Below are 12,892 nucleotides of genomic sequence, written 5' to 3'. Positions count from 1 at the left end.
AATACCAATACCTTTATCTGGCTCCTAATGATGAATGCTGTTTGAGTCGCGAAAACCTTTTCACTTGTGTTGGAAACATCGTTGTCAAAGTGTCTAAAATTAGCCCAAAGGATTCTTTTCGTTCTTGGGTTCCCTGAGAAAGATAGCCATTAAGGTACCTCGGTGCTCCACTCTCTCATGAATTGCTTGAGCAAGCTTTTTGGGTATTCGGTATTGACACTATCAAAGTCGTGAGACATTGAGTCCGAGTCGATGTGGTTGGCGACGATGGCATTCAGAAATTCCTGGTTTTTGATTATACAATTCTTTTCATCAGCATAGCTCTGCAAAAAATCAGAAAGATATTTGCTGTGGAGGCCTTTCAAAGTTGTGTAGTACCGTTCTAGCACAGTTGTGGCGTAAATCTGATAGCTACTTAGGCTCCGTAGTACTTTCCGTGAATGCTCTTCAATCTGATCTCCAAAACAAAAGCTCATCGGAGGGGGTTTAGCAATTCAAATTACCAATTCACCTTTGATTTTAAAAGCTTTCCTACGGCCATGAAGTGGACCAAAAAGGGCCATTTTCCAGAAAAAAGCGTGCTGCTAGCAGGATAAGTCCGATGGCTCGTAAATTAATTACACTTTATTATGCGAATGATTCCGTCTAAAGAGCCACCTGCAAAAATAGGTCGCCTGGGATCCTTTGCGAGTTGAAGCGTCGGATAGCCAAAATGATCGCTTTTAAACGAGAAATTATCGCCATCATCATTGGAACTTGGGCCTTTTAGCTCCTCTATATTCCATCCATAAATGTAATTATCTTCAGAGCCAGAAACGATGCATTTCCCTTCCGGCTCGAGTAGAATATGTGAGCTTTTCAAGGATTTGTTTGAATGTCCATAACAAGAGGCCAGAAGACCGCCAGACGCAAGGTCAAGTATTCTGACACAATTGTCTAAGGAGCTAACAATCGCGGTATCCGACTCCTCACAAAACGTTACGCAAGAAACGGAAATCGGTTTGTCTCTGAAATCAAATGTTTTATATTGATCTAACAGGCCTTTTCTTATGTCATATTTTCTAACATATCCGTCTGCAGACCTAATCGTTAGCCAATCATCGCCGACATTACCCTGTTATTATGGAAGAATGGCCGGTACTGATTGATGTTATTGAATCTTTTGCTTCATCCAGGATTTGAAGAGGGACCCGCTGGGAGGATCGAAGATCCCAAATGCGAGCCGTGGCATCAAACGATCCGGAAACCAAAATTTCGTCAGAATGCGGAAATAAAGAAAGTGCGTTAATGGGGCCACCGTGTCCAGATAGGCGTCGAAGTATTCTTCTATTGGAAACATCCCAAATAAAGACATATTTTTCAACTCCAGAGGAGAAGATGCATTTATGATCGGAGGAGGAAACCACACTAAATATATCCGCAGTATGTCCCGTAAACGTGGTTATTTTTTTGGCAAGGGAAACTTGAGATAAAGCTATTAATTTATCCTGGCCTCCAGATATAAGATACTCTCCCTCATTATCAAACGCTATACACAAAATTGGGCCAGCATGTGCTCTAAATTCTGCTAGCACGTTCATCAATTAAAAATTAGCTGCTTTTGAAAGTATTTCGGGCCTTTTCGAGTTGCAGCCATAATTTTCTCGGTTTGCTGATCTTGCTTTATTAAATTGCGCGGCGAACAAGCCATTTTGCTAACTTTCCGTTAAATCGGATGATGATCATTTTCGTGCAAAATTGGTTTCTAGGTAACGATTTTTGTAGGATTTACAAACTTGGCATGGTCTTTTTCAATCTCAATGGCTCTCGCTTCCCACAGTTCATCGACGATAGCAATCCCAGAGTTGGTTGCAGACCTTGAGCGCACGACAGTTTACGATGCCGATGATTACGATCATGGCGAAATGAAGTTCAAAAGTAAAGATGGAGAAGACCTTTTGCCGATAAATCCATTCGTTGAACTGCTAGGATCGATCGAGAATGTTCCAGAGTCTCCGCTCTCTGCAACTGGAACTGTAAAAGAGGAAAAACCTTCTGCTAATGTCAAAGTGCCTCCCAACAGGTACTTTCTTTTGCATGATATTTGCGGCGCTGACGTCAAAGGTGTTGTTCTTAATAATTACTCAAGTTATAACAATGGAAGATCGGACAAGAGCGCGAAAGGATCGCCCTCTTCATATGGAGCTTCTCCTGAGCAGTCACCGCTATCTTTACAGCACGGTGAAGCGAAAATTAAAAATTCGGTCTCTTTTCTGGGCAAAGTGTCTGGCTTTTTCAAGAAAAAATCGTCAAAGTCTTCGGAGGCCGATGACGGTCGTCTGTTTTCCTCCTTTTCCTCGTCTTCTACATCTTCTTTTTCTAGGACCACACAATCTCATGCTCCTTCCAATTTAAAGGCGATCACAAGCTCTCCGATATCCAACAACCCAACCTCAACGCACGTTATTAAAAATACGAACGATTTTTTAGGTCATATGCCAACAGTTCATGATGGCCCCCAATGCCAGAATTTCCTTAAAAAGAAGGCGCTTTGGGGCCACTTTATGATTATAAAATCCAGTATGATTACCTCGCCACGATATCATATTTTGTATGAGCTTTATAACACAGAACTGACCAATTTTAAATGCTGCGTTGACTTGAAGTTTTTCATTGAGGGAGCAAGAGAAGAGTTTTTCCCCTCTTTTAATCAATCGAACACACTGGGCTCTTGCAAAGGCTATGTCCCTCAAACCGAATTTTCCATCTATGACCTGCAAGATTTACAGCTAAATTACGAAGACGTGATGTCGGTTAGCGGGGCGATTTTGATCGAGCTTGTTGCGATGCTAGTGGGCTTCATCACAAATGCACAGGTAGAAGATGTCAAGGGCGAGCATCAACGCGCGCTAATTTCGCCAAGATTTGTGCTTGCGTTTCAGAAAATCGAGAATATTCTTCTTCCCTATGCTAAGCTTCTTGACCGAGCAAATATTACCGCCAAACGCACGCTCGAAAACTGCCATTCTTTTAGGGAATTTTGCGTTGCCCAACTGGGCCCAGATGCATCGAAGCTTTTGTTTGAGATTCTGTCTCGACCGCTTATAACCCTGAGCAAATATTTGACCCTAATTAATAGCCTTCTCAAGGAAACAGATCCCTCTTGTCCAGACCGTGCTATTTTAGCATCGTTTGACACCAAACTTAGGGATCTTTTATGTTCCGCAAATAAGAACTATTCATTCCAGTAATGGCCATTAATCTATATGGTGTCGAGCTACGCCATCCTATCCCATCCCATCATGTGCTATCTTATCTTATCCTATCCTACTCTGTCTTATACGATACTATGCTATATGTGTATGTATATAAATTTAATTATATATTTCTCTTTTGAATAAAAACAACATATTTTAACAAGTTCCAAATGAGACAAGTACTGCAGCTTCCAATTAAAATCTGGAGTTGAGATAATAGTAGCGCCTACCTTTATTAAAAGCTTGTTCGGAGATTGTTTAAGAAAATTGTAGATTCGAATGTACCATGGGGGTGCGGAGATGATCCGATTAATCATGGTAATGTCTTTTTGAAGCTTTTCAATCGCCTTAATGAGACGGGTCAAAGTAACCTCGACTTCTTTTTTCGAATGATCTTGGATTATTTTGTCTTCGATGATAGAATTGGAGGCATCGGGATTGAAAAAAATTGATGAATAATTCGGCTCAAAAGACATGGATTTAGCGTTGCCTGGGAAGAATGGTTCCGTCAATATTGGCGACGAGTTGGACGAAATCGGCTCCTTCACATTTAACTCGTCCTCCTCCTCTTCCCCGTTATCGTTTTCGTTTGGGGCAGGAGATGCGAATGCATTTGTAAACTTTGAAATGGACTCTAGAATGCCATTGCTTACCCCATTTATGGCATTACTACTTCCGATGCTGGAGAAGGAAATAGTAGGTGTACCATCCATTTACGCAATCAATCTAATTAAATGGAAATTAAATTTTATTCAATGGTCCGATTCAAAAATAGATACTTTCTATTTCGGATCAATGGCCAAGCGGCTGCAAATCCGATCACACAGCACGATTTTCTGTATACCCTCAAAAACTCGCTTGTAATAATGCTGGGAAATCACGGCTATGCTCTTACTCTTCCCTCGTTGTCAATAAAATACTTTGATGCCGTTTCGCAGGTCGGCATATTGCGTGTGTCCAGAGCGGAGTATCGTAAAGTTTGGGCGTGCCTTTCTTTGCTTACGTGTATAGTCGGCCCCCAAGGGAAGAATGCTTCTATTTCTACTTTCAAAGCTGCTTGTTCCATCTCCATTCTTCACATTTCAGGCACTATCCGAAATTGTCAATTGAAGGCCATAAGGCATTTACAGAGGGAAATCCCACCCAGCATTATCAATCCGCAATGTAGCACTCATTGCCAATAAACAATTCACACCAACTTTTTGTATGGCTCAGCTCGGGTTTTAAACCGAAGATGTTTACAGATTTGTGTCTTTATTTAGCGAGTTGACAAGTTGCTGTTTTATGGCCCCAAGGATAGCAATATCCTCTTCAAGCGAATAAATATCATGAGTAAGCATGCTTTGCGCTGTCAAAGGTACATTCCCAATTGAAGCCAAATAATTTTCATCGATTTTCTGGATAAACTCGCTAACGTGTAAAAGGTGGGAATTGAGGCTTTTCAGTAAAAGGGAAGGGTCATTGGATTCGTCACTGCCTACCGAAGTTTGAGTTGAGGCTGATAAGACATCATCAAAATCGTCGAATGAAAACTCGGGCTGCGAGCTTTCCACCGATGACACGGTATCCCTTGTTGCTGGCCCAAGTAATTTGGACAAAATGGGCAGAAATTCGCCAATTGACTAAAGATTAGCAATTTAAGTAGCATGGAAAGCAATCAATAAACAAAAAAATCTTCACCAAAGCATAGCGGGCCAAGGGGGGGGGGAGCCCAGGTAAGGCAATATTGTACCTGTAGGGAAGAATTCAGACTGGCATTAAAATCCATAAATTTTGGTGTGTAAAATTTATTCTGTTTCTCCAATCGATAATAAATGATGATACAAATTCTACCATAAAATAAAGTCGATACCTTTTTGGGCGGAGTTTCTCCGTCGCTTAAGCCTTGCGAGTCATTGCTGGCATCTTCCTCGCTTGCACATGGTTTGTCCTGCCTTTCTGTTTCAGAAGAAATCAGGTCGTCGAGTTCTCTTTGTAATTCCAGTTTTTCTTTTATTGCCTTACATTGCGCTAGAGATGGTCTTCCCGTCATCCCTAAATCCGCCAAAATGCCTTTCAATTTTTCAACGCATTTTAGCGGTGGCAGTCCATCTAGCTCGGATTTCCAATTCTTTCTGACGCCGCATTTGGAAATGTAAAATTTCAACTTTTCAAGGGTTTTTTCGTGGTCCTTTGCTTTACTTGTGGATACTGTCTTTGAAGATCTGCTGTCTCGAGAGCTACTATTTGAAGAGCTTCGTTTGGCGCTTGGATGATCCGATTTGGTGCTGCAAGAAGCTGGCCTTTCGGTTGATATAGAGCGTCGCTTACTAGGAATAGTTGGTTGTGGTTGAACAGGCACATCGCTTGGGCGTGGTGTTGGCTTTTTAGATATTGCTACTAATGCTTCCTAAAATCTGAATCATCCAATCAAGCAGTACCTCCATCCTCGCTTTTATTACCTCCTTTACGGAAGGCCATTCGATTTCAACTACTCTCTTCACCTCTTCAGATGAATCCTCCGACAAAATTTTGGCCTTAATGATGGCCAATGTTATCGTGCTATCGTTGACTTTCTCCAAACTTACTTTAATGCATCCGAGTCATCCTGCAATGATTGCATGAATTCATCTACAATGCACGAAACTCTTTCCATTTAAAGTTTATCAAAAATTTTAATGTTTCTGTTTTGCCCTCCCTTTGTTCTTAAAGAACAGGCCTCAAGATGGCTGTCCGAAGATGCTCATCTGTATGATTTTTCTTCTCGCTTTGGCTGCAATAACGAACATCAAACAGCATACATTTATGGAAAGTCAAAGGCAGCTTAGCGTCTAATAATGATAGGGTATTTTGGCCGGTATTCCTTTCGTTAATGCTGTGTTCGATCTTGTTGGATGCAAGTACCTGCATCGGTTTATATTTTAAGGGTCAATTGGAATTACAGCGAAGGCGACAAGATCGATGCTTTCGCTGCGATCGGAACAGTCGAAGGGCCCTCTTCATATATTTTACATGCGGAACGAACTGCGCTAAACATATTGTCCCGTGCTAGTGGGATTGCTACAAAGTTTCGCATTGATGCTTTATTTGGTAGAGCAGATAATTTAAACCAACTAAAGCTGGGTCATCGCTGGAGGGGACATATTTGTGGAACTAGAAAGACAACTCCAGGATTTAGATTGGTCGAGAAGTATTCTTTGGCCGTTGGAGGTATATCGATGCACAGGAATGACCTATCTCATCTTGTTATGTTGAAGGACAATCATATCCATCTGTTAAGGCAAAAGGGTAACTTGTTGATCGATATTGTAAGGATTTTCTATAAAAGATACTGTATCCCAACTGAGATCGCTCCACGGACCGTTCTTGAAGATTGAAATTGAACTGTCGTCAGTTTCMGAATTTGATGACATTTTATCGTCCAAACCGGATATCATTATGCTGGATAATTTCCCGCCGGAAGTTTGTACCGTTCTCGCCGCTCGTTTAAAGTCCCAGAACCCGGAAATTTTAATTGAGGCTTCTGGTGGCATTGACATGGTAAACATCGACAAGTACTTTGACGAATCGATCGATATTATCAGTTCCGGGTGTTTAACTACAACCCAGTCAATTCTGGACTTTTCACTAAAGTTCGAAAAGTTTGGGCCTTTTATTGAGTAGCAATTACTTTGGAAAATCAAACACAAACGGCTCTAGCGACCGAATAAATTCCTGCACCTTTGCATGTTCATCGATGACATTTGCTCTTCGTACCAAATGATACAAGTTCTTAATTCCAATAATCATTGGCTTGGAGTGTAAAAACCCATCCAGGCTATCCAGCTGTGGTGCGGTAAATACATCGGCCGACTGCGAAGCGTTAGACAGACGTGCATGGCTTACCTTGATTACATTGAAAATGGAGGCAGCGTCACGGAGAGGAGCCACCGGAATCAGGACCGAAAACACCTGATGTCCTATTTCGACGTCCTGCAGAAAATCAAGCCGCTTGGTAGTTCCAAAGACAAGCAGTTTTTTGCACTAAAATTAAATTCAAACGGCGACAATACCTTGCCTGGCGGCTTTACCAGCAACGAAATAAGAGCCTGTAAAACGTTATTGGAAAACCTGGGACCAACGGAGGCAAAATCTAAATCGTAAATATGAAATGCCGCCCACCTAGAATGTTTTCAATATCATTCAGCAGAATTAAGCTCAGCGGAGACTTGGTGGCATCATCAAACACCTAAAGTTAAGGGCCAAAAGTACTTTTCCAAGAACAACCGCTTTCTGCAGCTCATTGAGCCCAATAAACGAAGAGGCCTGGACAACCTTAACGAAAGGAAATTCGCTTTGCAACGCCAAATATGCGGCCAATGCCGATTTTCCGGTTCCCGCGTCGCCTACAAATATCGCTACACAAAATACCATGGAAAAGCACGCTGAGCATGTTTGTATTTGGATCCTCTCTAAGTTGCTTGATAACCGTCGACATCGTATTAAGCGCATCCTTTATGAAAACGACATGCAGCTTACTTTAACGACATCGGAATATATACAAAAGCCGTTTGAAAGAAATATTTCCAGCTGATCCGACGAACAGCCATAAGATGCATGCACCTCTTCCAGGGCATTCATGAAATCTTCGCTGGTAACTTTGATCTTTTCTGCCTCGGCTAGCGAAATGGAGGGTGATGAGTTTAGCTGGAAATATCGAGAAAAGGCAAATGAAGATGCACTTTTCAACAGTCCCGTTATCTCAGCACCTGTGAAATTGGGTGTCAATTTGGCTATTTCGGCCAAATTCACATCGGCATTGAGAAAATTATTTGCCCTCATCTATGTCGGTCAATGCTTTTGAAAAGGTTACCTTTTCTGTGTGGATGTTCAGGATTTGCAATCGACCCTCCTCATCGGGAAGACCTATTTCTAATTGAATTTCCAATCTTCCAGGCCGGATAAGTGCCTCGTCTATCAAATCGAGGCGGTTTGTCATGCCGATAACAAAAATGTTATTCAATTCCTCAACACCATCCAACTAAATAGAGAGGCAAGGATTGATTTGTACCTTGGATAACAGCTGATTGACAACGGAATCACCAACGCCAGTGTTGTCTGCCTTGGAGCCTCTTTGCTTACATATGGCATCCAACTCGTCAAATATGATAATATGCAGTAGAGAGTCGTCTCCCTTTGCTTTGTATTCGACTTCGGCATCTTTAAACAGGTTCCTAACGTTCTCCTCCGATTGACCCACATATTTGTTCAGAATTTCAGGGCCATTTACAATCTTCGGTTCACGGGCTTGCAACATAATTCCTAAAACTTTGACAACAAGCTGTACCTATTTGGCGGGCAATCAAAGTCTTTCCTGTCCCAGGAGGTCCAAACAACAAAATGCCCTTCACATGCTTGATGCCTAGTTTTTCAATTATCATTTGAGGAAAGATTCGCGAGGCAAATGCGCGTCGAAAAAAGATGGTAAATTCTTCATCCAGCCCACCGATTCCCAAATCCTCAAACTTGAAGTTTGGCTTGAGAAGCGTTCTGTTTGAAGCAATGGTGGAGGAGGACGAGCCTGTCAGTTTGATTTGAGACTGCGGGCTTTTGACAAAAAATACAGAGGATTGCGGAAGTAATATACCAATTTGAGCCGTGGAAAAGGAAGAATCGGCTTTACGATCCAATCCGGTTATGTTTTTAAGAGAGCTGGTTTCAATGCTGCTTGCAGTGGCAACGAGCAATTTTCCTTGAAAATCAAATATCATTGGCTGCGATGTAGATATGATTTTAAAGGGGAAGGTTGAGACAAAACACGTCGATATGTCGTCGGTGGAAAATGGAATGTCATTGGAGGCGGACTTTTTCCAAAATTTGAGCTAGCGCACATAAATTGGCACAAACATACCTCCAAGATGATTTTTGAAATGTACACGCAAGATCCAAGGCTAGCTTCCAGATCCATGAATTTGGCCTTGACGATTTGATTGAGCGAGACATTGGCCCATTCCCTGTGAAAAACGGAGAGCCCGATCTGCCCTTTAGGGACATTGTCGTCAATCCTAAAAGCTTGCAAAAAAGTATCCTACTTGTATGACAGGTAATAGCAATTTTCGATCAACACACAATTTGTGTTTGCCTTTGAATCTGCAGAGTTTACAAACGCCGCATTGTGCATGGCATCGTTCTCGGAAAGACATTTGCAAACAATGAAGGACATAATTTAAAATTTATGAACTAAAACATTTTAAAAATTAAGGTAGCTCAATGGGAAAACTACATCCATCGTCGTGCCCGACGCCAGCGAGCTTTTGACCTTCAGTATTGGATTGGGACGAGAGGGATGGGAAACCAGCTTTTCCAGGTGTCTAAACTTATACTTGGCATAGGCAATGTAGAAAAATGGGCTTTCAAGGTTGTCAATATCAGAAAGCTTGGTTGGCAATTTCGAGGGCGGCAATGCGTCTATTCTCATCCTGAATTGAAAAAGCGCCCACAATGTCCATCTAATTGAAACGACGCACGAAAAAAAAAGAACTTCGTTAATGATTTCTTGGGCTTTGTGTTCTGATAGTGCGAAATCGGCCATTTCCGCATCCAACTCTCTAATGTAGGTGTTTATGAAGGCGAAAATTCGGGCATCATCAGGAAAAAGGTGGTAGTTGTGCATATACGGTTCCAAAGTGGCAAAGCAATTCATGTATTCGCAAAAATGGTTGGCAATGTCCAATGCTCTGCTTCCAAACCCAGCATATTCATAGTCTATAAATGCGATCCTTTTTGGATGACTGTTGGATGCCATTATATTGGCATTCAACAGATCTCCGTGTATGAAAACGATTGCCTTTTGGTCCTTGGATATCTCTCGAAGGGTGCATGTAATAAAATGTAAAATCCCTTTAAATTTCTCGTCATAAATACAGATTTCACCGAGAAGATCAAGGAGAAACGGATTGAATGACGAATATTTGGATCCAAAAAACTGTTCAAAAGAATTTCCAAGCAAACCAATGTCTTTTAAGATAGAGTCGACCGTAAAGAGAGAGCCAGCATTGCCATCAAGGAATTCAACGGTCCCTTTCAAAATTTTGTCTGTTTGCTTGTGGATCGCAGCAAGTTCCCTCGCGATTTTGATCGAATAAAAGTCTGATCTGATATCCTCCAGGGTGAGTGTAAAATAATCTTCTAGAAATGTCTCTATGCGCCCATTTGCGAATTCAAGCAGGACCTTGGGGCAATTCCCAACTTCAGATAGCAAAGACATCCAAAATGTTTCCAATCTTTGTCTGGAAGAGCACATTGACTTTCCGGTTCCAAATAGCCTGACCAAAATCGATATTGGTGTGATTTGGGCATGATTTTCAACTTTAAGAACAATATTCGACAGCCCCCCAGCACACTTGGATATCAATAACGAGGAGCATGAAGATGGAATTTCACTCCAAATGCCCAGTTCATCGCTAACGAGCCTATGAATTTCGTCTTTTAATGTTGAAAAGTCTGCAGCCTCCGGATAATTAATGATCCGGTTAACAAATTTTACTGGGTAAACCATTTTACAAATTCAAAAAATTTATTCAGAAGAATCTTTGGTAGCCTTTTTTTTATCACGGGACTTCTTACTGTTTTTATCGTCCGCAGAATTTCCAAATGTAAACCACGATGATGAATCTTGAGAATCTGATGATGATGATGATGACGATGACGATGATGATATTTCCGCATTTTTCTTTTTCTTCTCGCGTTTCTTGACCTCATCGTCTGGTGTTGAAGATGTATCTTTGGCGGAGCAACAACACTCGACAACAGATACAAAAGAAATTATATAGATGAGAAACAATGTACATGCGGTGAATTGGTTTGAAAGACTGTACTCTAATAAAAAGTCATTGATAAAAGTAAGAAGGATCAACGTGTACTTTTCAATCAGCAAAGGAAGCAAAAAAATAAAATGAGTCGTTTGAAGTTCATTTAACGCCGCGAATAACGTCTTAAAGCTTTCTGTATACCATGGCACTTTGGCTGTATTGAGATTCTTATTGAGGAAAAATCCATCGTTAAATATTTTGGGGATGTCGTCAGTTTTATCCTTCACATTCGACTTATTTCTTTCAAGATCCACTAAAGGTGCAAATTCAAAACTTTGCAATGCAATAGAATCATTGGCAGGTGATTTCTTTAAAGAAGATGAAAGCTCGGTCAAAGCAGAGGGATTAGGTAGCGCTTTAAGCGGTGCAATACTATTGTTAGTTATTTTAGGACGTGCATCGGTATTATAAGATCCACCATATTTTGAAATGGGGTCGCCAATTATGTCAGATTGTGTTTCCAGATTTCGAACTGCTTTAGACCGTGAGACCGGATTTTGAGTTTCTACAAACGATACTTTAACTGCGGGAGAAATGTCATATTTTGGACTATCAAATATGGGTGTTTCATATTTTCCATTAATACTTGAAGAAGCATTGAGTTCATCCTGAAGTTTCTTCAAATCCGAATTAAAACTTAAGCTGATGGGATCCGCAGCAAAACCGGAGCTGATGGGAGTTTCTTGGGTCGGTGACTTGATTTTTCTCTTTTTTTGAGCCTTTCCCTCGAGCACTTGTGAAAGATAAAATACGGCTAATAGTATAGCAATAGTATTGAATTTCATTTACTGAGGAAATGAAAAATAAGCAGTCAAAACTCTCCATTACAAGGAAGTTGCATTCAATTGGACAGAGTTTAAACAAATAAAATTGACGGCCAGTAAATTAAAAATTACGTTAAAAAATTGCAATTTTAGCCCATGCCAAACATTTTGCATGCAATCGCCATCACCAATAAATTCGAAATCACGCAGCCGAATTGAATTCAACAGTTGGCTTTGCCGAGGAAATATGCATCTTGTAAAAACTCACACTGATGCTCAAGCGTAAAGATAACTATTTCTTGGCTTTTTGTTTGTTATTAAAGTTTATTAAGAAAGTGAAAAGTAGCTTACTATTATCAAGTAAGATCATTGTGACGGTTTATTCACCGAAAGACGGTAATTCAACCTCTTTTTTTTTCAACTCATAGAGGGCCTTGCTAAAAATAATTATCAATTGAAGAAAAATGCTGATAATGTACGGAACCGCTTCAAGAATGCTATTTGCAGAAATCAGTTGCATTAGAAGAAAAATATTGGATGCACATGGGAGAAGAAGGGCTGGAAAGGTAATCGTAAGCTTACCTTTTTTTTGAGAGAGGATTTTGAGTGCTTGAGTAAGATATTGAAGCATCGAGAATAAAGACGAGATCACAGTGAGTACTAAACAAAGACTTCCTTTAGCTTCTTCGTCGCTAAAGAAAAAGACAAGAGTACACGAAACCCAAAGACCAATACAAGTCGGTATGGAACCTACCATGCCAATCTTCTTAAGGATACGATAGCAAAACAGGAGCTTGGGGCCCATCAAGCCCGCTCTTTTGGATTCATTTTCACTCGAAAATATAACCTTAATTTCATCATCAAGTTTAAATGTATCCTCACGAGTAGATTTTATCAAGCTATTCTGGTGATTCTCTGGATCCTCTGGATCCTCTTGATTCTCTGGATCCTCTGGATCCTCTTGATTCTCTTGATTCTCTTGATTCTCTGAATCCTCTTGATCCTCTGAATACTCTGAATCCTCTTGATTCCCTGAATCCTCTTGATGATGAAATTAAGGTTA

General features: G+C 40.8%; 7 protein-coding genes across 7 annotated transcripts; 2 read left to right on the top strand and 5 right to left on the bottom strand.

Annotated features, from left to right (window-relative positions):
- Window positions 1–613: 613 nt before the first annotated feature.
- On the bottom strand, window positions 614–1,580 carry DI09_130p70 (uncharacterized protein; the record flags this gene model as incomplete). Its single annotated transcript, XM_013383814.1, has 2 exons — window positions 614–1,082; window positions 1,114–1,580. 2 exons carry the CDS (start codon window positions 1,578–1,580, stop codon window positions 614–616), a joined length of 936 nt encoding a protein of 311 aa, XP_013239268.1.
- A 219-nt stretch (window positions 1,581–1,799) lies between these two features.
- Window positions 1,800–3,230, top strand: DI09_130p60 (uncharacterized protein; the record flags this gene model as incomplete). Its single annotated transcript, XM_013383813.1, has 1 exon — window positions 1,800–3,230. One exon carries the CDS (start codon window positions 1,800–1,802, stop codon window positions 3,228–3,230), a length of 1,431 nt encoding a protein of 476 aa, XP_013239267.1.
- A 101-nt stretch (window positions 3,231–3,331) lies between these two features.
- DI09_130p50 (uncharacterized protein) lies at window positions 3,332–3,949 on the bottom strand (the record flags this gene model as incomplete). Its single annotated transcript, XM_013383812.1, has 1 exon — window positions 3,332–3,949. The coding sequence occupies one exon, from the start codon at window positions 3,947–3,949 to the stop codon at window positions 3,332–3,334; it is 618 nt and encodes a 205-aa protein (XP_013239266.1).
- A 525-nt stretch (window positions 3,950–4,474) lies between these two features.
- On the bottom strand, window positions 4,475–5,696 carry DI09_130p40 (uncharacterized protein; the record flags this gene model as incomplete). The annotated part of the gene is made up of 3 exons (XM_013383811.1): window positions 4,475–4,858; window positions 4,903–5,615; window positions 5,657–5,696. 3 exons carry the CDS (start codon window positions 5,694–5,696, stop codon window positions 4,475–4,477), a joined length of 1,137 nt encoding a protein of 378 aa, XP_013239265.1.
- A 413-nt stretch (window positions 5,697–6,109) lies between these two features.
- DI09_130p30 (nicotinate-nucleotide pyrophosphorylase) lies at window positions 6,110–6,878 on the top strand (the record flags this gene model as incomplete). The annotated part of the gene is made up of 2 exons (XM_013383810.1): window positions 6,110–6,523; window positions 6,588–6,878. The coding sequence occupies 2 exons, from the start codon at window positions 6,110–6,112 to the stop codon at window positions 6,876–6,878; spliced, it is 705 nt and encodes a 234-aa protein (XP_013239264.1).
- A 3-nt stretch (window positions 6,879–6,881) lies between these two features.
- DI09_130p20 (AAA-domain-containing protein) lies at window positions 6,882–9,417 on the bottom strand (the record flags this gene model as incomplete). The annotated part of the gene is made up of 11 exons (XM_013383809.1): window positions 6,882–7,238; window positions 7,268–7,347; window positions 7,377–7,443; window positions 7,467–7,600; window positions 7,626–7,707; window positions 7,734–8,036; window positions 8,068–8,235; window positions 8,266–8,516; window positions 8,542–9,076; window positions 9,106–9,259; window positions 9,287–9,417. The coding sequence occupies 11 exons, from the start codon at window positions 9,415–9,417 to the stop codon at window positions 6,882–6,884; spliced, it is 2,262 nt and encodes a 753-aa protein (XP_013239263.1).
- A 1,353-nt stretch (window positions 9,418–10,770) lies between these two features.
- On the bottom strand, window positions 10,771–12,634 carry DI09_130p10 (uncharacterized protein; the record flags this gene model as incomplete). The annotated part of the gene is made up of 2 exons (XM_013383808.1): window positions 10,771–11,819; window positions 12,412–12,634. 2 exons carry the CDS (start codon window positions 12,632–12,634, stop codon window positions 10,771–10,773), a joined length of 1,272 nt encoding a protein of 423 aa, XP_013239262.1.
- Between the last annotated feature and the right edge of the window lie 258 nt (window positions 12,635–12,892).

The sequence above is a fragment of the Mitosporidium daphniae genome (assembly GCF_000760515.2).
Source record: "Mitosporidium daphniae strain UGP3 chromosome Unknown contig-130, whole genome shotgun sequence".
Lineage (NCBI taxonomy): Eukaryota > Fungi > Microsporidia > Mitosporidium > Mitosporidium daphniae.
Note: the sequence above shows the minus strand (reverse complement) of the source record. Positions and strands in the feature narration are given on the sequence as shown.